The sequence below is a fragment of the Saccopteryx bilineata genome, chromosome 1 (genome assembly GCF_036850765.1).
Source record: "Saccopteryx bilineata isolate mSacBil1 chromosome 1, mSacBil1_pri_phased_curated, whole genome shotgun sequence".
Classification (NCBI taxonomy): Eukaryota; Metazoa; Chordata; class Mammalia; order Chiroptera; family Emballonuridae; genus Saccopteryx; species Saccopteryx bilineata.
The window spans coordinates 62,653,632-62,679,171 of record NC_089490.1 but is presented as its reverse complement, the minus strand read 5'-3'; the positions used below and the strand labels follow the sequence as shown (position 1 = coordinate 62,679,171).

The 25,540-nt window shown below is 42.6% G+C and overlaps 2 protein-coding genes across 6 annotated transcripts in view; both read left to right on the top strand.

The window, feature by feature from the left end:
- Positions 1 to 5,570, top strand: part of UBE2J1 (ubiquitin conjugating enzyme E2 J1) — a 29,985-nt gene extending 24,415 nt beyond the window's left edge. For all 3 annotated transcript variants that reach the window (XM_066254262.1, XM_066254260.1, XM_066254261.1), the window contains one exon: positions 1,661 to 5,570. In XM_066254262.1, coding sequence (XP_066110359.1) covers positions 1,661 to 1,936 — 276 coding nt within the window. In that variant the 3' untranslated portion in view covers positions 1,937 to 5,570. The remainder of the gene's footprint in view (positions 1 to 1,660) is intronic.
- A 3,691-nt stretch (positions 5,571 to 9,261) lies between these two features.
- The window catches only part of GABRR2 (gamma-aminobutyric acid type A receptor subunit rho2), a 37,433-nt gene continuing 21,154 nt past the window's right edge, over positions 9,262 to 25,540 (top strand). For all 3 annotated transcript variants that reach the window (XM_066254257.1, XM_066254259.1, XM_066254258.1), the window contains exons 1-2: positions 9,262 to 9,520; positions 18,005 to 18,111. In XM_066254257.1, the coding sequence (XP_066110354.1) occupies positions 9,333 to 9,520; positions 18,005 to 18,111 (295 nt within the window). In that variant the 5' untranslated portion in view covers positions 9,262 to 9,332. The remainder of the gene's footprint in view (positions 9,521 to 18,004; positions 18,112 to 25,540) is intronic.

Here is a 25,540-nt window from a genome sequence, read left to right as displayed (position 1 = left end):
AAAACCTCATAAAATGCTGCAGCTTTGTGTATCTGCTCTCTTCAATGAGTAGATTGCTCCTGAGAGTCGTGGAGTGTGGAAGTCCAAGTTCATGCAGCTCTAATTTAGTATCAGCACTAACATATTTTTAACTCAAAATCAGAAGTTTCTTTCTGCTGCTGTGTTAGGGGTTAGTACATTTGAGTGCTTCCAAAGGATAGTTTGGTTTTTTATTTTTAGATTTTATTTATTCATTTTAAGAGAGAGAGGAGAGAGAGAGAGAAGGTAGGGGGAGGAGCAGGAAGCATCAACTCCCATATGTGCCTTGACCAGGTAAGCCCAGGGTTTCGAATCCATGACCTCAGTGTTCCAGGTTGACACTTTATCTACTGCACCACCACAGGTCAGGCCAAAAGGATAGTTTTAAGAAATACAGATTATATAAGCCTTTTAATTCTGAGATGACTATCAGATTTAAAATTTAATTTCTTCCGCAGGTAACTGAGCTGAGTAGTTTTTTTCCTAATGTTTATAACTGTTGCCAGTACAAAGCCTATCTTATCTTTTATAAAAAGTATTTGAATTACATTATTTGATTTTTTTTCTTCTAAACATTAAATTTTTTTAATGGAAAGTACTTAAAATATTTTATATTTGCTCAGTTATTACAGTTAATCTGAATAAAACGTGTTCTTTTTTATTTGAAAGAATGTGTATTGGCACTAATATAATCAGTATAAACTTCTTTTCAATAAAATTAAAGACCATTGGGTTATTATAAGTAAAGTATCTGTATAAATAAAATGGAATTCATATTAAAGAGCTTTCTTGTCTATAAAATAGAATATTTTGACTTGGCACCACATTGTGGTTATGCTTTGATGAAGCGCAGTCATTAAAAGATAGAAAGCATTTGACATCCAGTGCTTTGGCAGAGGGGGGCAACTTGTGCCCAAGTAAAGGGTACATTGAGTTTCCCACAACTGCCTCCACATTTTTCTCAGTACATACCGAGGGAACTCCTGACATCACATAAAGTAACACAATTCAAACATACAGTCAAGGGTTCTTCTAGACTTGTGCTCAATTCAGTTGCCAAGAAGTATGGGAAAGGATAAGCCTAATTTGAAAACCACATCTAATTTTTACAACAATATTGCTGTGAAGAACATATGGTTTGACATAATTTTCTGTGCTCGATGATCATTGGTGGAAGCATGTTGACATAGTAAGGTAATATTGAAAGAAATGGAGATTATGAGCGGCACACTGTTGAGAGTTGCTTTTTTTGCCAGTTAGAATGGCAAATTTTCAAGCAGAAAGTGGAAATCAAATTGCTTCTCATTAACTCTCCTGAAGAAGGGAGATGTTAGATGCCTAGCACATTTGTTGGAGTTGCTGCTGAGGGACAGTGCAAAGCCTCTATGGAGAATATAAGTAAACTCTGCCCTTGTCTTACTTGTTTCTGGTAAACTCCTCCATCTGGTAAGTATTCAGAATTAAGTTGTGTTGCTGGCTTACTCAGAACTGTGAGTTATTAGTCTCAACAATTAGGTAATTCTTGGTAATTTTGCCCTCAGTTGTGGTTAATGCTGAGATTCTTTGTACTCTTGACTAGATAATAGGTATATGTATACGTTTTCTTTGCCAGTTTCAAACAAAATTTCTTAAAATTTCCTAGTATGCAGTCCAGAACCCCTCAGGAGCATCTCTTCAACAGCCTGTCCAAACTGTAACTAAGAATACCTCCCTGAGTCCTCGACAGCGCAGGGCCCAACAGCAGAGTCAGAGAAGGTCGTCTACTTCACCAGATGTAATCCAGGGTCAGCAGCCAAGAGACCACACTGATCATGGCGGATCTGCTATACTGATTGTCATCTTGACTTTGGCGTTGGCAATTCTTATATTCCGACGAATATATCTAGCCAATGAGTACGTATTTGACTTTGAGTTATAATATTGTTTTGTGTCTTAAGAGCTGTGGCTCAGCTGCTTCATTAAACATTCTACATTGGGTATAATCTAAGAATTGTTTACAAAAAATTATTTTGTATTTACCCTTCATTCCTTTTTTGATCGTTATAAATTCAGTATAAATACAGCCATTCAGTCCTGCTTATTTTTGGGACTGGAAGTCCCTTGTCTCACTATATGACCTGCTTTACAGGGAAATAATTTGTTATTTCTCATGCCTCAGCTTCTTTTTATGTAAATTTGTCATAGTTTTCTGGATAACTCTTTTAAATTTTTGGATAAATGATGGTGTTTTAAGTTCCAATGAGTATTAGTAGTTACTCAATATCATTTATTGAGTTCTCTGTTTCTATTTATATAGAATTGTATAGTGATGAGTTGAAAGGCAAAGTAAAAGCCCTCCAATAGCATACTTAAAATGTCATTCATAGGAAATGTATAGAGATACCCATTCTGTGACATACCTTATGTCCTAAACATTTTCAGTGAAAGTTACTGTTTCAGTCAAACATTTATGAAGAAATGCGATTACATTTTGGTTACTGGATGTTACTTGAAGAGGGAAGAATGCTTTGTAACCACTTTGATATGCTATTATCCCATTCTCTCCAATGAGCACATAAGATTTCAAAAGAAAGAAAACAATCTTCCATAGATCTTTGTTTTAAAGAAGGAAGGAATGGTTCAGGTCAGGAAATCATTTGATTTTTTCCCCAGCAGTTAAGTGGGAATATCTTAAGATTCGAGTGTTTGGTTTGCTTTGTATTGTATATCTTTGGAGATATATATATGCCTAGCTTTATAGTCACTATAAATTTAATTATTTGGAATATGCATACTGTTGAACTGTTTCATGTATCATATTACTGGAAAAGTTCAGGGCCCAAGCAACAGTGATAGAAATTAGAAAAACCTTTACTTGGAATTGTCCACCTATTCAAGGCCCAAAAGATCATTTTCAGTATAAAATCAAATGTAACATAGTGCTAGCTAGCTCTACTGACTCTAGTAGATAATTTTACCATCTAATGCTTAGTGAGAACATATAATCACAGAAAAACATTGTCTCCAGCATGTTCCAGCAACTTTGAAGGCATTCTTGAGAGTATTGTTAGTAAGGATTTAATTTTTAAATATAGGCGGTTCCTAGCTTTTAAATAGGTTATGCTCTAAAAGTGCGTTTGTAAGTCAAATTTTTTACAACTAAATGTTGTACATGGTGTTTAGGTTCTAGACCAGTCCACAAAAGTTAGTCCATGATAAATATTGAATAATTTGGGGATGGTAGTCATAAAGTCCTTATGTGGTTTTAACTAACCGAGATTATGGGCAAGGTAGAAACAATTTGTAAAATGATTTTAAAGGCAAATTTAACTTTTACCCCTGCTATGGGATTTTGGTTCTATTAACTGCCAGACACAATTTGTGTCCCTCTCAAAGCCAGTTTTCCTTTATGTCTGCATTTAAAATAAGAGCATATTGAAAATTATGATATAATATACAGTTGTTTTAAACTTTAATAAATTAGTATTTTAAAAGTATTTTCAGATTGTTTCTGTTATAGCTATATCTGAAGTTGGTAAAGTCTGAAAAGCCCAAGGACTTTATGACATAATATGTCAGGAAAATTATAGGTTACCATTTTGTAATTTTATTGCTATGAGAAAATGCATTCTGAAGTCTTGGTTTAGAACATAAGTTATTAGAAATACTGGTTCAGTCAGCAGTGGTCTAACAGAGGCACTAACCGTGGAAGTCCAGGCCATGTCTCCACTGGAGGGGGGATCCCGTGCTCTCAGCCTGTGCACAGATTAATCTTGTGCTAGGGACAGCCTTCTCTCCATTTCCCCTCAGTCACACCTGAACCTCCTCTGGCTCTGAGTGATCTTGTTGCATGTTCCCATGGGCTGTACTTATACTTGCCGATTGATGAAGCCGTGAAGATTTTGCATTGTGCAGATCCTTTTTTGATTACCCTCTCTTCCTTCACCTGTCAGCTGACGCACCACTTTCTTTTTGTAGGAATTTATTTTTTAGCATCTGATGCTCATATCCGAAAATGGCATCTTTTATGCTCCTTCCCTTTCAACTCAATATGTTACTTAAAAATTTTTAAGTTGTTAATCTGACCCCCACTGTGGACTTTATGAGCAAAATTGGTCTTTGAGGCCATTCTTAACTCAGACCCCACCTGATGGACCTCTTCAGAGAACTATTATTTTTAAAGTTCCACTTTAACCCCTTATTTACAGTGTAAGGTCAAAATCAGATGTATGATCTGGCAAGCAAAGCCTTAGGACTCATTCTTTCCCCAGTCCTCAGATGTCGGGAACTCAATGACTTTTTCATCATAGCACATGTCTGTATACCAAGGTAGTGAAAATAGCATGCTTAAAAAAATATATGATGCCTGTTTCACCTGTAACTGTTTAAGCAAATGAAATCTTTCCAATTTTATGTATCTTGGGGCTTTTATGTAGCACTTTACATTTTCATGCTGCTTATTGTTTTTATTCTACTGAAATAAATGACTTTCATCAGAATTCTCAACTAATTTTTAAAAACCTTCAAAATTGTTTGTTATTTTGACTATGGAAGTATAAAATTTCTATTTCAGAAGAATAAGAAATCTTTTGTTATTTTTAGCTATGAATAAACTCGTATTTTTTTTTGTGACCTCCCATTTTATAGACCAAAATCAGTTAACAAGCAAACCTCACATTTGGACTTACTTGAGCAGAAATCTAGGCTGACGTACTGAAAAGTCTGTATTGTTTTATTACTAGCAAGTAAGTATATGAAAGGTGAATGCATTTAGTGTTCCTGACTTTTAACAAAGAGTACTGTGTACATTAATGTGTACTGTAAGAGCCTTTGCAGGTGGCTGTGCATTGCTCAAAAGCTGTTTGGAACTCCTCTTTAACAGTTGCCTTTAGAACTAGTTTGAGCTGCTCAATAAAATCAGTGACTTTATTCATACCTCGTTTTGACCAAAGGTTGAATTCTTTGTTATCTGGCCGTCTCTCCTTTCCATTCTATATCCTTGAATACTCTCTCATATCTTTTCACTTCATGCTCACTGCCACTGCCCTTAATTAGTCATCATCTCCTCTGAATTGGTGCAGTAACTACTACCAGTCTCCAGCCTTGCCCCTCTCCCGACACTACAGCCAGAGTCTTCCGGGCACAGATCTGACCCTGTGTCTCCATTGCTCTGATAGGCTCAAACCCTTAATGTGTAGGAATTAAGGCGGTATGTGACGAGTTCCACCTAGCTCTCCAGACTAACTGTGGGACTTTCCCACAGCTCTGAACTTGAGTCACTGGGGTGAAGCATCTGTCCTGAGAGAAATAAACATACAACAATTAACTCAAAATGGATCTAAGACCTTACTGTAAAAGCAAAATTCTTATAAGAAAACGCTGTATCCTTAACCATGGGTTAGGCAGTGGTTTCTTAGATCAAAAGTACATACAACCTGACCTGTGGTGGCGCAGTGGGTAAAGTGTCAACCTGGAAATGCTGAGGTTGCCGATTCAAAACCCTGGGCTTGCCTGGTGAAGGCACATATGGGAGTTGATGCTTCCTGCCCCCCCCTTCTCTATAATAAATAAATCTTTAAAAAAAAAAGTGCATACAACCAAAGGAAAATAGATCAACTATATTTTATCAAAATAGAACTTTTCTGTTTTAAAAATCATTTAGAAAGTGAAAAGAACACAGTGGGAGAAAATATTTGCAGTAATATATCTGATCATGGATTTGTATACAGAATATCTAAAGAACTCTTACAACTCAGTCTGATTTAAAAATTACAGAATATTTGAATAGACGTTTATACAAAGAAGATACACAAATGATCAAACCACATATAGAGATGCTCATTAGTCATTAGGAAAATGCACATCGAAACCACAGTAAGATACCACTTCACACCCACTAGGATGGATAGGTTCAGGAAAATGTGGTTGGTAAGGACATGGAGAAATTGGAACTCTTAAACATTGTTGGTGGAAATGTAAAATGTTGCAGCCACTTTAAAAAGCTATTTGACAGTTCCTCGAAAATTTAAACATAAGAGTCACCATATGACACAGAAGTTTTATTCTCAAGAAACATACAAGAGAAATGAAAACATGTTCACGCAAACTAGTACATTAATATTCATAGAAGCATTATTGTTAATATCCAACAACTGGAAACTCAAATGGCCTATTAATTGATGAATGGATAAACAATGCTATTTCTATACAATGGAATATTATTTGGTAATTAAAATGAAATTATATGCTACAACATGGATAAATCTTAATTAGCCATCATCTTGCTGAGTGCAGCCAGCCACAAAAGGCTACATATTGTATGATTCCATTTATATGAAATGTCCAGAATAGGTGAATCCATAGAGAGCAAGTAGCTTGGTGATTGCCAGGGCTGAAGGGAAGGGTCAACGGGTAGTGACTGCCAAAGGCATGACGTTTCTTTTGGGGAGATGAGAATGCTCTAAAATTAGATAGTGGTGATAGTTGCACAATGACTTTTAGAATATACTAAAAACCACACTTTTAAAGGGGTGAATTTATGGTATGTGAATGATATTTCAATAAAGCTGTTATATAAAAAAAGTTACACTGTCTCCAACTGTGGTTTGTTTCCTGTTGTAATCACACAATTGAATTACTAAAAATAAGAGTTAGAAAAATGGGTAGGCCTGACCAGGCAGTGCCACAGTGGATGGTGTTGGACTGGGATGCAGAAGACCCAGGTTCGAAACCCTGACCGGCTGGCTTGAGTGCAGGCTCATCTGGCTTGAGCACGGGCTCACCAGCTTGAGTTCAGGGTCACTGACTTGATGATAGACATGACCGCATGGTTGCTGGCTTGAGCCCAAAGGTCACTGGCTTGAAGTCCAAGGTCGCAGGCTTGAGCCCTAGGTCTCTGGCTTGAGCAAGGGGTCACTTGCTCTGCTGGAGCCCTCCAGTCAAGGCACATATGAAAAAGCAATCAATGAACAACTAAAGTGCTGCAACAAAGAATTGATGCTTCTCATCTCCCTTCCTGTCTGTCTGTCCCTATCTTGTCGTTCTCTGACTCTGTCAAAAAAAAAAAAAGATCTAAAGTTACATTTGGAACACAAATATTTCTTGAAACCCAAAATCTGGCACAATTCAAGGGTTCCAGCCAGTCCTTTGTAGACTTGTTCCAAATGGAAGAAAGGAAGGAGAGATCTTTTGAACAAAATCTATGGAAAAAGAACTTTAATAGGTCTCTCCCCTTCTCCACTAAATCTTTGGCAGGAGTGAGGCTTTTAAAGAAATTGGATAATTCTGAGGAGTGGACAGGTGTGAGAACCACTGAATTAGTACCCATACTGAATTATCCCCACTCCCATGTTCCTATTTAACTCACTATAATTTGTCTTCCCACCACATTTCACAACTGAAACAACAGTTACTGTATTTTTCACTCCATAAGATGCATTTCTTTCCCCCAAAAGTGGAGGGGAAAATGCCCGTGTGTTTTGTGGAGCGAATGTTCATTTTTTTTAGCTGCTGCAGGTTCCCGGACAACTAGAAGAGTATTTGAACATGAAAGTCTCTTCTAATTTGTTAATAACAGTGTTGATGGTTAATACTGCTGTTGAGTTTACAGTTGAAATATAATTGTAGTATATTAAATATTTTAACACACCATTTGGTTCAGAATATTTTTTTTCTTATTTTCCTCCTTAAAACCCTAGATGCGTCTTATGGAGCGAAAAATATGGTAACTGAAGTTAGGAATGATCTTTCTGGTTGCCAGATCCAGGAACCTGCTTTCTTCTCTCCCTTCTTTACAGCACTGACTATTGATTACCCCCCTTCCTGAAACTCTCCTTTGGTTTCCATAGTCAACTTCTGCTAGTTCTATACTTTTGTTCTGAGAGGCCATTCATCCTTTAAAAGTATAGATTTTCTAGGATTCTGTGCACTTGGACCCCTTCTAACTCCTTGGAAGATTTCACCCTTTCCTGTGATTAAATTATCATGCACTGATGGCACCAGATCTGTTTCTCCAGTCCAGACCTTTCTCTTGAGCTCCAGGCTCCTATTTCAGCTGCCCACCGGGCATCAGGAGATCCCATGACACCTCAAACTCTACAGGTCAAAATTTATCTCATCTCCCCACCTAACTTGCCTACCTCTAACAGATAGCAACTAATGGTTGTACCATTACCAGACCTCCTTCCAAACTAGAGCCTAGATGTAATTGTTGACTATGACTATGTCGTAGTCAAGGTCTGTCCCCCGTCTTCTCTTCTCTTAGGGCTGGACCTCATCCTCTTTTATTATTGTAACTTCCCTGATTCAACTGAATCTAGTTAGAAATTTCTTTAAAAATAAAGTGACTCATGTCATTCCCCTTTGCTAAGAAATGAAAAGAGCTTCTTTTGATTCTCTTACATAAAATGATAGGAGCCTAATTTAATTTTACTTCTGGCTACTGGTCCTCCTGACCTCCATCCTCATCTCCCTAGTATCTACCACGCTCAAGTTTTCTCCATTCCCAGGAAGCAACAGGCAGAAATGAATCGTTTTACATGCTTTTATTTTATCAGTAGGTTAAACATAACCACATGTATCTTTATGCTTCTGATGTTCGTAATTTCATATCTTCAGTTAGGCATCAAGCCTAATTTATAATGTTTGACATTATACATTTTAGGATTAAAGACCATAGTTAATCTAATGCTCAGGATAGGAGGAAAAGCTTATGTAATCGTGAATTCTTTGGTTTATGCTTTCCTTCAAAATCAAAATGTATTTTATATTTTGATAAGATCTGATTTAAAAAAAATCTGATGTGTATACGGGGGAAAGCAAGCCTCCTTGGTCACGGGCAAAACACAGTCTCAGAGAAAGAAATAAAGCAACCCCGTGAAAACAAGACATTTGTGAGTTTACTCAACTTCCTGAGCACATTCATACATTCATCCCCATGCCCACCAACTCTTCCCTGCAAATCCACTCAGAATCCTAGCTGACTCCCTGGTGAATGTGACAGACTGGTTTTATGAAGCCAGAGAGACGGATTAATGATCTCAGCAAAAAGCTGACATGTTCAAGAGATTTAATTTTTTTATATAACAGTTTTAACCAAAGCTGCTCTAGAACTCAGCGGAAGCAGAGTTTCATAGGAGGACAAACTTGTTGACTAATAGACCAATCACTAAGCAGCAGGGAAGACAAACCCTTGGCGTCTGTGTCACATTCTGGGGAGGGGTGGGTGGGTGGGACAAGCATCAGTATCAAATATTAAAATCGGGAGAATCAGTCTGGCCAGCCATGCCCACGCAGGCCCTCCAAGAAGCGTGGTCACAAGGCAGCAAATTGTGTCAATGGTTAAGCCCTCGGGGATTTACCCCACTGCAGGTCACTGGGAAGCAGCTTGGGGCATCCTAGACATTCACAAAATGCCTTATTTTACAAAACTCATTTTGTTCTTGTTTTGCCTGATGGTTCTTGTGGAGAGCAGAAAGCCCAAGAGGAGGAGGTGGACAGGGCAGCTGGAAATGCCCAAGCCAAGGTAAAGTGGGTGAGGGGAGGGAGGGCATGGATGTGCTCATGTCGCCAGCAGCGAGACAGCAGAGCTAGACTGGGTCGAGCCTTCTTTCAGATGTCTGTTCAGCCAAAGCACTTTGATTGAAGGCAGGTAGTTGGAAACTTAGAAGGTAAAAGATCTGTATTTCTCAGATTGGGCTGCTTTGTATCTCAGGATTTTGTCCTCTTGGGACCACACATGGCCCGCTAAGTAATTACACTTGGTATTTTGCGGGGAACCGTATATAGGAATTTAGCTTGATTTATTAAGAAAAAATGTACTTGGGAGTTGTCTTTAAATTAGTTGATTGAGAATAACTTTATAATGGTTGTAGGTTGCATTTTACTGTTTTGAATCCTAGATATAGTGTTTGAAATTTGCTAGGTTATCAGAAATATATGACTGGACACCAGGGAATGCCATTTCAGGATATAATGGAAACATTTCCAAGAAAAACTGGTTAGCCCCAGAATTTGCATTCAAAATCATTACATTACTAATCAAAGTACCGTAATCAGTTTGTTTTGAACTGATGTACAGAGCAGGGTCCTCCAAGCCTGACCAGACATGAAGACTGTTCAGCATGAATGAAAGAGCAAGTGGCTAAGACAGAAACCCCATGTGGGAGTTGTCACACATTTGTTTTCCATTCCACCAAGCATTGTGTGAACTCGTGATTATGAGTATAAACTAATATCTTGTGGCACATTTTCTAGGTTAGTGTTCTTTATTTTTAATTATGCACCATTATCAGTTAACACTTTTTGAAATTGTACCACCAATATATGTGTATATTTAATTACAAATTATATACATGTACTGTTATAAATATGTATATTAAAGCTTGAATGCTTCCTTATTTTTAGATAAAGACTAACTATAAATAAGAGTTAGAATCTCCACTTCCTGCATCCCCGTGGACCATCTTGAGCACCTGGTGTGTGCCCAGGCTTTGGAGACTGCTGCTCTGGAGACAAAATGCTCTTAGAGCCTGATCCTACTCAGTCAGAAGCAAACATAAACATCTGGGGTGCGGGAAAGAGATGCTGCTCTGGGAGACCCAGCCTGGTTATGTTGTCAGAATCACAGGCTGTGGACACTGGAAAGGACCTCAGGGGTCATCTGGTCCAGCAAGTCTCCTGAGTGCTAATTCTGTGAAATGTGCATAGATGTGGTGTCAAAAGGGGGGGGTGGGTGTTCAGGATCAAAGAAGCTTGGGAAACCCTGGTATAGACCATTTAAAAATAGATATCTCTATAGCAGAACTTTTAGAACCTTATTATGCAAATAGACATTGTGGATCTTGAAGAGGGGGACACATTATGCCATGTTTAAAAACCCATAAAAGGCCCTGGCCGGTTGGCTCAGTGGTAGAGCATTGGCCTGGCGTGCAGAGGTCCCGGGTTCGATTCCCGGCCAGGGCACACAGGGGAAGCGTGTGTGCTTCTCCACCCCTCCCCCTCTCCTTCCTCTCTGTGTCTCTCTCTTCCCCTCCCGCAGCCGAGGCTCCATTGGAGCAAGGATGGCCCGGGCGCTGGGGATGGCTCCTTGGCCTCTGCCCCAGGCGCTAGAGTGGCTCTGGTCGTGACAGAGCGACGCCCTGGAGGGGCAGAGCATCGCCCCCTGGTGGGCAGAGCATCACCCCCTGGTGGGCGTGCTGGGTGGATCCCGGTCGGGCGCATGCGGGAGTCTGTCTGACTGTCTCTCCCCGTTTCTAGCTTCAGAAAAATACAAAAAAAAAAAAAAAAACCAAAACAAAACAAAAAACCCATAAAACCCAGCCACACTTTTCTGGACTATCTTGTGGGGTTTCATAAAACAGGTACGAGGAAACTGTCTCATATTACGGCTGCTAAAATGTTGGGCTCAAAGGCATGAGTAATGAACACAATTTGCTAGTGGCTTGACAGGATTAGAATGTAGGTTTCTGGTTTATTCAGACTGGAGAAAAAGCATTGTCTGAAATTCTGTTTCGTAAGAAAGGTGCTAGGGTTCCACAAAAGCCCCTCAGGGTCCTCAGGGATCCCATTCTGCCTCCTGAGCACTCACATCTCTGTCACTCCTCGGAAGAACCAGTTTCATTCTGAGATACTTGCATGATTGAATCTGACCCTGATGGGTGAGAATTTTTTGCAATGCATCCCATGAGTTGTTAAAATGGATGAAAAAAATGAACATATGCATTTAAATAATAAAATACAATATATAATTATTGTACAGAGGGTGAAACAAAGTAAAGAGGAAGTGTCGCACCAGGCGACAAGGTTCCAAGCCTGACCGCGCCCACCAGGGCGTGCACATGGTTAGACGACTACAGAGCTAAGTCATTGACCTGTGAAAAATTTCAGCCAAGCATCTGACTGAAAATTTATTTCTTTTTTTTTTTATTTTTATTTATTTATTTATTTATTTATTTATTTTTTACAGAGACAGAGAGTGAGTCAGAGAGAGGGATAGACAGGGACAGACAGACAGGAATGGAGAGAGATGAGAAGCATCAATCATTAGTTTTTCATTGCACGTTGCAACACCTTAGTTGTTCATTGATTACTTTCTCATATGTGCCTTGACCGTGGGCCTTCAGCAGACCGAGTGACCCCTTGCTTGAGCCAGCGACCTTGGGTCCAAGTTGGTGACCTTTGCTCAAACCAGATGAGTCTGCACTCAAGCTGGCGACCTCGGGGTCTCGAACCTGGGTCCTTCCGCATCCCAGTCAGATGCTCTATCCACTGCGCCACCTCCTGGTCAGGCTGAAAAATTATTTATTGACATGCAAGAGTTAAGCTGTACTAATAAATAAGAATGAAATAACTGACCCTTCCAGTCTTAGAGCACTTCACTTCTATAGGGTAGCTTCTTTTCTTAGAAGTCCTGTTCATACACACACGTGTGCACACACAGTCATACACACATACCATGTACGACACAGGGTTTCATGCAGTCACCCAATACACAATGCATATGGTCACACTCCCATATAACACACATGGTGTCCCACACACTCACACATTCACATGTAATATATACAGTCACATTCCCACACACAGTCACACATATGCACACACACTCTGTCATGCACTATTAATATATGAACCTTTCCTGCTTCGCCCTGGCCAAGGTGCCCTCACAAAACCATTGTTCTATCAACAGCTGCTTTTTCAAAAACTGCTTCCGGTTTTCTGACCCTTCGTGTCCTTGTTTATTGAATTGCTGCCTCCTGAGCGTGTTCCCTTCGCTGTTTGTTTTGTTCTTGTTTCTCAGCCTCCTGGCTCTAATCCAGGGGTCAGGAACCTACGGCTCGCGAGCCAGACGTGGCTCTTTTGATGGCTGCATCTGGCTTGCAGACAAATAATTAATAAGAAAAATAATGTTAAAAATATAAAACATTCTCATGTATTACAATCCATTCATTTCCTACCGCTCATGTTCATGGTTGCGGGTGGCTGGAGCCAATCACAGCTGTCCTCCGGGACAACACCAAATTTTTATTGGATAATGCGCAACGTACACGGGTCGTTGTATGGCTCTCACAGAACATTTTAAAATATGTGGCGTTCATGGCTCTCTCAGCCAAAAAGGTTCCCGACCCCTGCTCTCATCCAACTCCTCCCACCCTGCTGCCTAAGTCAGCCTCTGGACCACATGCATGCTTTGCTGCCAGAGAGGCCCTTCTCCCTAGAGACTGAAAATAAACCGAACGGTGGGCCCCGGGAGTCAGGGCTCTGCCCTGGAGAACAGCCTCCTGGTCCCCAAGCCTCAGGCCCGCTTTCACATTTCTTTCTGTTTGCTGCTCCCTTGGTGCCACTCGCCCTTGGCCATCCTTCTTTTGGTCGTCATCATGGCTCAAGTTGTTGCTGGACCCAGGAGCAGCTTTGCTCTCCTGCTACTCTGGGGGCCCCTCACCTCCCCCAGAGTCTGAAGAAGGAAGTGAAGTCGGAATGGCAGGGAAACCAGGTTCCGGCCTGGCTTTGCCGTTCCCTGACCACATGGCTGTGTTTCTTGATCTTTCTGAACCTTGTTTATCCAACTGAAAAGGGGTGGTGAGATCTTTCTCACCGGGCTGATGGGCTGTGCAGCGAGGGGGCAATTCTTAAGGGCGTGGTCATTAAGATTGCAATAATTGCTGCCAAATAAATCTCAATAAAATGGCGCTAGCCTTGCTTCTCAGAGGCATAGTGAACATAATTTTCTTTTTTGCTCCCTCTTCCTCCTACCAAGTCTGGGTTGGAGGTCCCATGAAAGTTCTGGCTGCCCCGCCGTGGGGCTGGGGCTTGGGATCTGGGCCTTAGAGTCCGGGTTCAGAGAGCCAGGGTGCTGGGCCATGTCAGGAATCCCTGCAGAAGGATGAATCTGAGCTGTCTGGCTCATACAAGTAGCCTAAGGCTCAGGATACCAGTGACCGGAGGTACCACACAACCGGAGCAATAAAAACAGAGTCTGGGCCCTCATTAATGGCCCTGGGATTTCAATCTTCTCTCTTGCCAGGTGTTGGCAGTTGGGACTTCTGTTCCCCTAGTCCTCCCCTCTAATGGACGTGGGGACTGTGCTGACTGGGAGGGATTTGCTCCGTGCAAGGCAGAGGGGCAGTGAGCCGCTGTCCTCACAATTTAATGTCTGTGAGCTGCTAAGCCTGAAGATCTGCTCTTCCTCCAGGTCCCTCAGGTGTCTTTACTGGGGCATCTGAACTAGGCCCCTCAGACGGCCACTTGCATTGGGAACCGAGTCCCTGCTGACCTCTAACACGAGGCTTGGGGAAGAGAACTGTGAGAGAGGCTCCTTGGAAGTACCTCCACCATGACCACATGTGTTTCAGGGAACCGAACTTAGGTCCCTCGTCCCAGCTAGAGGGGCAGAAGTCACACTGGACGCTGCTCCTGGGTGTGCAATTACAACAGGCTTGTCTCAAAGCAAACGTGATCGTGGTTCTTCCTCCAGTTGTTCAGCACCTGTCTGTGGTGTCCCTTGGCCTTTGGATGAGGACAAAACTCTGACCCCCAGAACGTGCACGGCTGGGAGCAGTGGAACCCCCCCACCACTCTGCTTCCTGAGCTGCCCCTGCTTCACCTTCTCCCTGGACGTCCCACAGGCTTTTCGAAATCAAGATGGCTCATAAGAATTAGGTGGACCGTCACCCCCATAAACGTGCCACAGTTTTTAGCATCTCCAGGAATGTCCCCATCATTCACCCGGATGCTCAAGTCATAAACCTGGGCCATCCTTGCCCCGCTCTCATACCCCATGCCCAATCCACCAGCCGGAACTCGGCACCTCCCTCAAGTCTGCCTTCTCCACCTCTCCCCGGCCCCCAGCCTCATCCAGGCACCACGGCGTCTCGGCAGGATTCCTGGTGGTGGCCTGCCGTGTCCACACTGTCCTCCCACAGTCTCCTCTGCACATTAGATAAGTGATCTCATCAGGTCCTAAACCTCTGGGTCAGAATTTCAGTCTAAGTATCATACCCATGAGGCTCTTAGAACCTGGTCCCTGGCCTTGTCTCCCACCTCCTTTCTCGCAAGAAGGATCTCTGTTATCCCCCAGCCCGTTAGTTCTCTTACTGTTCCTCACACGAGCCAGACGCACCTCAACGTTTGCTTGTGCTCTTCCCCCTCCTAGGATGCACGTTCTTCAGATCTCTTGGTGTGCTCCCTCCCTCAGCCCCTCCGGGCCTCAGAAGGCTTTCCTGACCACCTTCCACCCCAACCAACCCATCTCTCTCTTATTCCTTATCTGTTTTGTTATATTTTTATGGTCCTCAGAACTTTCTGAAGTCACATGACGTGTCTGTCTACTTGTTTACTCTCTGCCTCCCTGCGGCAGAGCCCCTGCTGGAAGAGGGCCAGGTGGCTCTACAGGTAGGGCTAGGAGATGTGAGGCCCTGGCTTATAGCGGGATCTGTTTCTTGGGTGGGAAGACAGTTGTGGGAGGGGGCAGGGCAACCTCTAGACCAGCGCTGAATCATAAAGAGATGCAATACTATACAATGCAGTACTACTCAGCCATAAGAGATGATGACATAGTGACATTTACGACAACATGGATGGACCTTGAGAACATTCTACTGAGTGAAATAAGTAAATCAGAAGAAGCTAAGAACTAGATGATTTCACACACAGGTGGGACATAAAACTGAGTCTCAGGGACATAGATAAAAGCAAAGTGGTTACCAGGGGAGTAAAGAGGGACAAATATAAGGTGACAGAAAAGGATTTGACTTTGGGTGATGGGTATACAACATAATCAACAGTTCAGATGCTATAGAAATGTTTACCTGAAACCTATGTGCTCTTATTGATCAATGTCACCCCCTCAAATTTGTTCAAATAAAATTTTTTTTAAAATCCACAATTGTGGAAATATATATCTGCACTAATACAGCAGCCACTTGCTACCTGTGGTTATAGAGCCCACAAGTGTGGCTAGTGTAACTGAGAAATGGAATATTAATTTAATTTTATTTTCATTAGCTTAGCTGAGCGTGACTACTTTATTGATCAGCACAGCTTTAGATCTCGCATCACATTATACCGTCTGAGAGACGGGAGAGAATGAAAGTGAAGAAGAATTTCATAAGAAGGTGTCTCAAAGAACAAGACCTCTGGAGAGGACACATGTCACTTTTCTCTTACCGAGTTCAAACAGGAGGTACGCTTATTCCCCTATGGGGGGAAAGAGAATGACATGTAACAAGAACACTGAGTAAGATAAGGGTATATATAAATGATCAGCAGCACTCAAAACAAAAACTCTTCATTTACTTCCTGAAACCTTCAATAACCTGCACATAACAAACACAGTAATACTGACTCCTTCTAAAGTTGCTTATTTTCTTCTGTCAAGAATTAGATATCACATCCTGTCAAATGTCCAAATGATTTCCCTTTTCTCCCTCCCTCCCTTCCTTTCTCTTTTACCTTTTTCTCTCTTCCTCCCTTTTCTTTTTCATTTCTTTTTTTAAATTAATTTATTGTGTTTACATAGATTCTAATGTCACTGTGTTCGCCAGTACATCCTCCCTGTCTTCCTCCCCGTAACGCCCTCCCCCCTTCCCTCCAGGATTTGCTTTTCTGCTCTCATCCCATCCTATCAGCCTGTCATCCCCTTTCCCTCTGTCTGCTTTCCTTCTGGACCCTTTGATCCCGCCTCTGACTCTATTCCGCTCCTCAGTTCATATTGTTCGTCAGATTCCTCATATGAATGAGGTTATATGATATTTTCCTTTCTCTGCCTGGCTTATTTCACTTAGCATAATAGTTTCCAGTTCCATCATGTTGTCGCAAAAAATAATATTTCCTTCTTTTTCATGGCCCCATAGTATTCCATTGTGTACATGTACCACTGCTTTTTAATCCACTCGTCCACTGACGGACACTTGGGCTGCTTCCAGGTCTTGGCTATTGTGAACAATGCTGCCTTAGATATGGGGGTGCATTTCTCCTTTTCAAACTGTGCTATGGTGTTCTTGGGGTATATTCCTAAAAGTGGGATAGCTGGGTCGAAAGACAGTTTGATTTTTAATTTTTTGAGGAATCTCCATACTGTTTTCCACAGAGGCTGCACCAGTCTGCATTCCCACCAGCAGTGCAGGAAGGTTCCCTTTTCTCCACATCCTCGCCAGCACTTATCGTGTGTTGTTTTGTTGATGAGCGCCATTCTGACTGGTGCTCCCTTTTCTTTTATTCTTCCTTTCTCTCCCTCTCTTTCTCCCCTCCCTCTTATTTCTTCTTTTCATTTAGTGATAACCCTGTCAGTAGAACATTGCTTTAGAACATTTTGGATTTTATTGCTGTAGGATTATGTGTGGCTGTGATGAGGAAAAAATAACTTGGAAAGAGAGAGTGTGAGGGAGAAGAGAGAAATTCTCCTTTGTCATCTGGGTTCCAGGGGAGAGAGTGAACCGGGGTCCTCCAGCTCCAGCTCCCGCTGGGTGGAGGCAGCAGCTCTGTTTCCAGCGGGGCCTCCACCCCTGCCGCCCACGGAGGAGGGGCTGAGGCTCTGCACCGGCCTGGGCTCTGCCCACAGCTGCCAACTGGACTGATCTCAGTCTCTGGACTAATGAGGAGAAAGCCATCATTTTAAAATTTTATATTTGTCTCAAAATTTTATTTATCACAAAACCAATATTATAACAACGTAAGAGAAATGTTTAAAAGGAAAATCCCCACATTTTAATTCTTCATTCATTCAACTTAACTTCTATCCTCTACTCATAACTTTTGACAATTAAGAGCTTATCAGGGAAGAATGGTGGTTGCCTGGAGGTATTTGTTTTAGGAAGGCTCCAGAAGGGCCTCAGCCTGCCTGTGAGTCGGGTGGGGGGGGCAGAGAGGGAGGGGAATGGCGTGCAGTGTGTGGGGTTTTGAGACTGGAGAAAACGTGCCTAATGGTAGTTCTTGCGAGAAGTAATTGCCCCAAATAATCTCGCTCAGTGCCTTGGTGGGCCACGGCACAATGTCTTGCTTGTCCTTGCAGTCACCTGTATAAGAAGAACCTTGACGTGACCAAAATCCGAAAAGGAAAACACCAGCCACTCCTCAGAGTGGAGGACCATGACTTCACCATGAGGCCCGCCTTCGGAGGTAGGTTGTGTCCTTCCCTGGGCCTGTCGGGGCCTGGCCCCCCAGGCTGGCCGCTGCTGCTGGGTCCGGTCTCTCAGGTGCTTCCCTTCCGTGGGGGTTTCCCACTCACGGTGGTCAGGTAAGCCCAAGGCGGCTCCTGTTTCCCAAGGAGAAAAGAGCTTTTGCTGTTGACTGAAGGGAGCTGATGGGGTTCAGCTGTTTACATTCAGAAAGGACGTGCTCTGTTGCTGCCAACTTTCCTTTCTTAAAAAAAACAACAAGAGGCCCTGGCCGGTTGGCTCAGCGGTAGAGCGTCAGCCTGGCATGCAGGAGTCCCGGGTTCGATTCCCGGCCAGGGCACACAGGAGCCCATCTGCTTCTCCACCCCTCCCCCTCTCCTTCCTCTCTCTCTCTTCCCCTCTCGCAGCCAAGGCTCCATTGGAGCAAAGATGGCCGGGGCACTGAGGATGGCTCTGTGGCCTCTGCCTCAAGTGCTAGAATGGCTCTGGATGCAACAGAGTGATGCCCCAGATGGGCAGAGCATTGCCCCCTGGTGGGCATGCCGGGTGGATCTCGGTCGGGCGCATGCGGGAGTCTGTCTGACTGCCTACCCGTTTCCAGCTTCGGAAAAATGAAAAAAAAACCAAAAAACAAGAGTCTAGACACAAAATGACTCCCTGGCTCAGGCACCCTGTGCCAAGCTGGAAATTGTGTTTTTTTTTCTTTTTTTTAGATGATATTTTTAAGATTTTTTTTTATTGATTGATTTTTAGGGGGAGAGAGAGAGGGAGGGATAGAGAAAGATGGGGGGAGGAGAGAAGCAGGAAGCATCAACTTGTAGTTGTTTCCTGTATGTGCCTTTACCTGGCAAGCCTAAGGATTTGAACCAGTGACCTTAGCGTTCCAGGTCAACACTTCATCCACTGAGCCACCAAAGATCAGGTGACATTTGGGGTTTTGAGGGGGCCACCTTCTTTTCAGTGCAGCAACAACAATATAACAAAAGCCCCATTACAAAGCCCCCGGAGCTTCCCTGCTTTGGTGTCAGGGAGGACTGGCATGGCCAGTGGTGTCCCTTTCAGGAACTGGGAGAGGCACAGGCAGGGAGTGGGGCCAGAACAGCTGCACGGATGAGATAGGGGCCAACACCCTCCCTGTGCATGGAGGGAAACAGGCCTGAGCATGTCAGCTGATGGGCCCTGACCAAGACAGACCCAGGCAGGCTGACCTCCACTTCCCTTTATCTTTGCTCTTAATCTTGTTCTTCTCTTAGGTCCCAGCCTTCTCCTGGGACAGCAGGAAGGAGTAGGGGTGACCTGTGGGCAAGTCAGCAGCCCTCTCTGAGCCTCTGTTTGCTGGTTTGTGAAATGGGGATAGTAACCATCTACCATCAATGCCTGGAGTTGTCAGAATTAAATGCGATAATGCATGTAAAGCCCCTAGCACATACCCCTAGTGTCCCCTTCAAAAAGCTAAGCTGTCAGGCTTTCTTCTTGTGGATTAGGATATGAATTTATCCCAGAGGCCTCTGCATTTTTTTTTTTTTTGTATTTTTCCGAAGTTAGAAGCTGGGAGGTAGTCATATAGACTCCCGCATGTGCCCCATGGGTATCCACCCGGCCTGCCCACCAGGGTGCAATGCTCTGCCCCTCTAGGGCGTTGCTCCATTGCAACCGGAGCCATTCTAGCTTCTGAGGTGGAGGCCATGGAGCCATCCTCAGGGAAGAGAGAGAGAGGAAGGAGGGGGAAGGGTGGAGAAGCAGATGGGTGTTTCTCCTGTGTGCCCTGGTCAGGAATTGAACCCGGGACTTCCACACACTGGGCTGATGCTCTACCACTGAGCCAACCAGCCAGGGCTGAGGCCTCTACATTTTATTTATTTATTTTTTAAAAGATTTTATTTATTCATTATAGAGAGGGGAGAGAGAGAGAGAGAGAGAGAGAGCAGGAAGCATCAACTCCCATATATGCCCTGACCAGGCAAAGCCCAGGGTTTTTTTTTTGTTTTTTTTTTTAATTTAATTTTATTTATTCATTTTAGAGAGGAGACAGAGAGGGAGAGAGAGAGACAGGGGGGTGGAGCTGGAAGCATCAACCCCCACATGCGCCTTGACCAGGCAAGCCCAGGGCCCTGAACCGGCGACCTCAGCATTTCCACGTCAACGCCCCATCCACTGTGCCACCACAGGTCAGGCTTGGCCCAGGGTTTTGAACCGGCAACCTCAGCGTTTCCAGGTTGAGGCTTTATCCACTGTGCCACCACAGGTCAGGCAGGCCTCTACATTTTAAAAGGCCTGAAAGCCTCCCACTCAATTCCCTGAGCTCTGACACCTGTTGAGCAAAAAGAGAAAAGTAGGCAGCAGATTACAGCCTATACCTCTGTTTTATTCAAATTGAATTGACTGGGGTGACACTGGTTAATATAACTATACAGGTTTCAGGTGCCCAATTCTACAGCACATCTCTGTACACTGTATTGCGTTCACCCCACAAGTCATCATCCCCCCATGCCCTCCTCCGTCTCCCCCTCCACAGTCACCACACTGTGCCCACGAGTTCTTTTTTCTTTTTTGTTCAATCCCTTTACCCCCTTCATCCAAGTCCCCCCACCGACAGCTGTCAGTCTGCTCTATGTATGCATCTGTTTCTATTTTACTAGTTAGTTCATTTTGTTCATTATATTCCACATATGAGTGACATCATTTGGTATTTGGACATATCTTGTAGCAATATTTTTTCTGATCCATCTCCTCGGGCAAGGGAAACAAAAGGGAGACTAAACAAATGGGACTACGTCAAAGTCAAGCGTTTTTGCACAGCAAGGAAACCATTAACAAAATGAAAGAACAGCCCACACAATGGGAGAACAGATACAGCTGATAAAAGATTTTTTTTACATATATTAAAAAGTTTTTATTATGAATAATGTTCATAATATGTTCAAGTTTGGCTGTTATTTAATAAATCACATTTTACAACAAATACGGTCTGTCACATTTCTGACAGATAAAACAAAATGTCTAACAAATATAATCTATTTTATACATTCCTTAAATATTTTTATATTGCATTTTTTTCTCTAATAGCAACTCTAAAATCCATGATTTTTAAACATTTTTTAATTTTAATTTTCTGATTGACTTTAGAGAGAAAGGAAGGGAGGGATAGAGATAGATAGATGATAGATAGATAGATAAATGATAGATAGATAGAAAGATGATAGATAGATAGATAGATAAATGACAGACAGATAGATAGATGATAATAGATAGATAGATAGATAGATAGATAGATAGATAAATGATAGATAGATAGATAGAAAGATGATAGATAGATAGATAGATATATAAATGACAGATAGATAGATAGATGATAATAGATAGATAGATAGATAGATAGATAGATAGATAGATAGATAGAAATATTGATCTGTTCCTGTATGTGCCCTGACCAGGGATCAAACTGGCAACCTCTGCTCTAACCAACCTATCTAGCCAGCGCCACATATAATTTATCTATGAAAAAACAGGAACATTTTGAAAGTCAGAAAATATATCAGACTTTAAATGACATAAAATACACAACAACTTGATCTTTTGCAGCAATTTAATTAATTCAATGAATAAAATATTGTCTTGCTAGCAAATGACAGATAAAAGATGCTGTATTTCACCTAGTTTTAAGTCCAGAAGTAAAATAAAATATAGATTTCTACTATTAATTCATATTAATACTTCTGGTGTTTTTGACAACATGGAGGTTAGAAGAAGTCAGAGAAACTTAGGTTTGTAATTCAACTCTAATATTTACTTTCTTTATTCCCTGAGGCAAATTTGTTAACCTTTCTGAAATCCAATTTTTTAATCTTAAGTAAAGGAGTAATAAAATTGTCTGGTTAGATTGTTTTAATGATGACATGAGACAAAGTATGTAAAACTTATTTTCAATTCTAGCTGCATATTATGATCACTTGGAGAGCCTCAAAAAATCTCAAGCCAAGGCCCCACCTCTGCCAATTAAATTAGAATCTCTGGGGCAGCACTTAGGCAACAGAAAAGATCCCTTGGAGATTTCATTGTGTAGCTAGAATGAAAACTGCTGAAGGAAAAGCATGAGAACAGTGCCTTGCTTGTGGTAGGCATCTTATAAATGTTACTTCCATTATACTTCTTATAAGCTAGTTGCCTTCAATTTACATAAAACTTACTCCTTCTGAAAAGATAAGCCATAAGTTGTACATAAGATTTACTGAAAGATAGGAAAAGATATAATTCCTTTTGGCAAAGCATAATAAATGGAAGCTATTTTATAGAGAATTTAAAGTAGCCCCTTCTCTTTAGACTTAAATGTTAAAATCTAATTTAGCTTATTATATGCCAATAGAAATTTAATTATAAAAATGTAATTATCATAGTGGGAAGCATACACAAATATGGACATTACATATTCATGTGACAATGGTTAAGATTTATAGAAAATGCATTTAGAATTATTTGTCATTTCTTAAGTTGTCATCTTTCTGATAAGAGATTAATATCCAAAATTTATAAAGAACTTATAAAACTCAACACCAAAAGAACAAACATCTAATTAAAAACTGGGCAAAGGACCTGAATAGACTTTTCTAAAGAGGACATACAGATGGCCAATAGACATATAAGAAGATGTTCAATGTCACTAATCATCAGAGAGATGCAAATTGAAACCATAATGACATATCACCTCGTACCTGTCAGAATGGCTATCATCAATAAATCAACAAACAGCAAGTGTTGACAAGGATGTGGAGAAAAGGGATCCCTCATGCTCTGTTGGTGGGAATGCAGATTGGTGCAGCCACTAAGGAAAGCAGTATAAAGTTACCTCAAAAAATTAAAAGTAAAATTGCCTTATGACCCAGCAATCCCACTTCTGGGGATTTATTTGAAGGAACCCAAAACACAAACTCAACAGATTATATGCACCCCTATGTTTATCGAAGCGTTATTTACACAATAGCCAAGATCTGGAAGCAGCCCAAGTGTCCATCAGTAGATGAGTGGATAAAAAAGCAGTGGTACATTTATACAATGGCCATAAAAAAGAAGAAAACCTTATCCTTTGCAACGGCACGGATAGACCTGAAGAGCATTATGGGAAGTGGGATAAGCCAGGCAGAAACTCGTCTTCCGGCCCGGGAACGTTGCTCACCACTAGCAGGGTCAGGTTAGGAGGCCACTATCTCTCTGGGAGTTCTGGGTCCCTGGGGGCCTGCCATGAGTAATACCACCGAGGAATTTTATAAAAAAAATTTTTTTCCTGACCAAGCGGTTCTAAAATAACTGCATCTGCTCCAGGAAGTTCAAGCAAGAAGATGTCCCCGTAAGCAGGAAACTTGCCTTTCTTGTAGCATGTCGGTTAGGGGACAGAGGGTCAGCAAATGGCTAGAATAATAATAAAAAAGACTTTCACTTTATAAACTACCACCTTTCTAGAGATTCCTCTGTGCCAGGCACCATTGGAACCACAGTACTTACACACACGGTCTAACTTTAGTCCTCACAAGAACTCTGTGAAGTACTGTTATTATCCCCATCTGGGGAAACTGAGGCAAGAGAGATGACGTGGCTGACCCAGGCCACACTGTGCTCAGGTTAGACTCTGCCTCCTCACCTGGTCTCTTTCCTGTCCCCTCTCCCGGCATGTTCCTCAATGCAGGGCTGAAGTATCCATGAGGCTGAATGGCCATAGCATCTAAGGACTCACAAACAATACTCTTAGAGCCTCTGGAAATAATTTATTTTAAAATCAGAAAAAAAGAGAGAAATTTTAAATAGGAGAAAATGTTGTTAATATATATTTATTTTGCCCTGGACACTTAGCTCGGTTGGTTAGAGTGTTGTCCCAAAGCTCAGAGGTTGCCGGTTAGATCCCTGGTCAGGACACATACAGGAACAGACCTATGTTCCTCTCTCTCTCTTTCTCTCTCCCTCCTCCTTCATCTTTCTAAAATCAATTTAACAAAATTTTAAATATATATTTTAAGTACAGGAAGGGGCCCACAAAGGCAAAAATGTGTAGAGGCCTTAAGCAGTCATTAACATGGCCCCGGCTCAATGCAGTCTTGTGAGGCAGGTGTGTGTGTTATATTTGGAACGATGTGTTCTAACTTTCTACTGGAGGCTGTTGTTGCTGGCAGGAGCCCTGAGCTGTCACCTGGTTAACACTCTCACTTTACAGAAGAATCTGAGGTCCAGAGGGTAAGTGTGGCCACAGAACAGCTGGGGGCAAAACTAAGGTTTTTGTGGTTTTTTCCCTGCAATGTTGGCTACAAAACTGAAAGCTTTGTAAAAATGCTCCCTCCTCTGAGAGAAAGCCAGGAAAGCTGGAGTCAGTTCTCGGGAAGGGCAGGGGAAGTCCTGACATGTTCCCTGAACACCCAGCTCAGAACAGAATCTTCCACAGGTTGCAGCCACAGTCCTCAAGCTGTGTCTGAGGGGCAAACTGGACTTCCTGTGCCCTCATCCCTGCACCTGCTGGGTTCATTAGTGGTGACCACCAGATGTGGAGGGTCAGGCCAGCCCCCTGCCTGCCTGAGTAAGCTTCTGAGGCTGGGGAAGGGCCTGGCTTTGCTAGAAGCTTCAGAGGAAGAAGGTAGTAAGCTTCTGAGGCTGGGGAAGGGCCTGGCTTTGCTAGAAGCTTCAGAGGAAGAAGGTATCACCTCCAGCAGGTACAGTAAGATCCGAGGATCTTACACTTCAGCTGTCACGATCTCAGTCACCACAGCGTAGAGTGGGGGCCACTCTTTCTTTCTTTGAATGCAGTTGGTGCTCTGGGCACCTTTTATTCTCTGTAAGGCTTTCCTGGATGTCCAGATGTCACTTGGCGAGAAGAGGGGAAGTGTGTACATAGTGATGTGTCAGAGCTCCATACCCCACAAGCCTATAAATAAATGTTGTGACTTCTGGAGTCCTGGCCAAACAGGCAGGATGGGGTCATCACAGCAGGGGCTTCCCATGGCCTGGAGTTCCAATGACTATTACAATCTTTAATCCCTGGGAGTGTCTGGAGATGGTTTAGATCAGGTGTCCCCAAACTATGGGAACTGCAGGCCGCATGCGGCCCCCTGAGGTCATTTATATGGCTCCCCGCTGCACTTCTGGAAGAGGCACCTCTTTCATTGGTAGTCAGTGAGAGGAGCACTGTATGTGGCAGCCTTCCAACGGTCTGAGGGACAGTGAACTGGCCCCCTGTGTAAAAAGTTTGGGGACCCCTGGTTTAGATGCAGGCAGCCTTCCCTGCAGGTGCATCTCATTCCTGGGCAGGGGCACTGGCCAAAGCGGGCAGGTCTCTGAAGGCGGCTGTCAGACAGCATGCAGGTGACTCTGCATGTAACAAGAGGTGCCCCTTCCTTGGGGGTAGCCCTGTGCCAGTCCCCCGTTAAGAAGCAGAGCCTGGGCCCAGCCTGCCC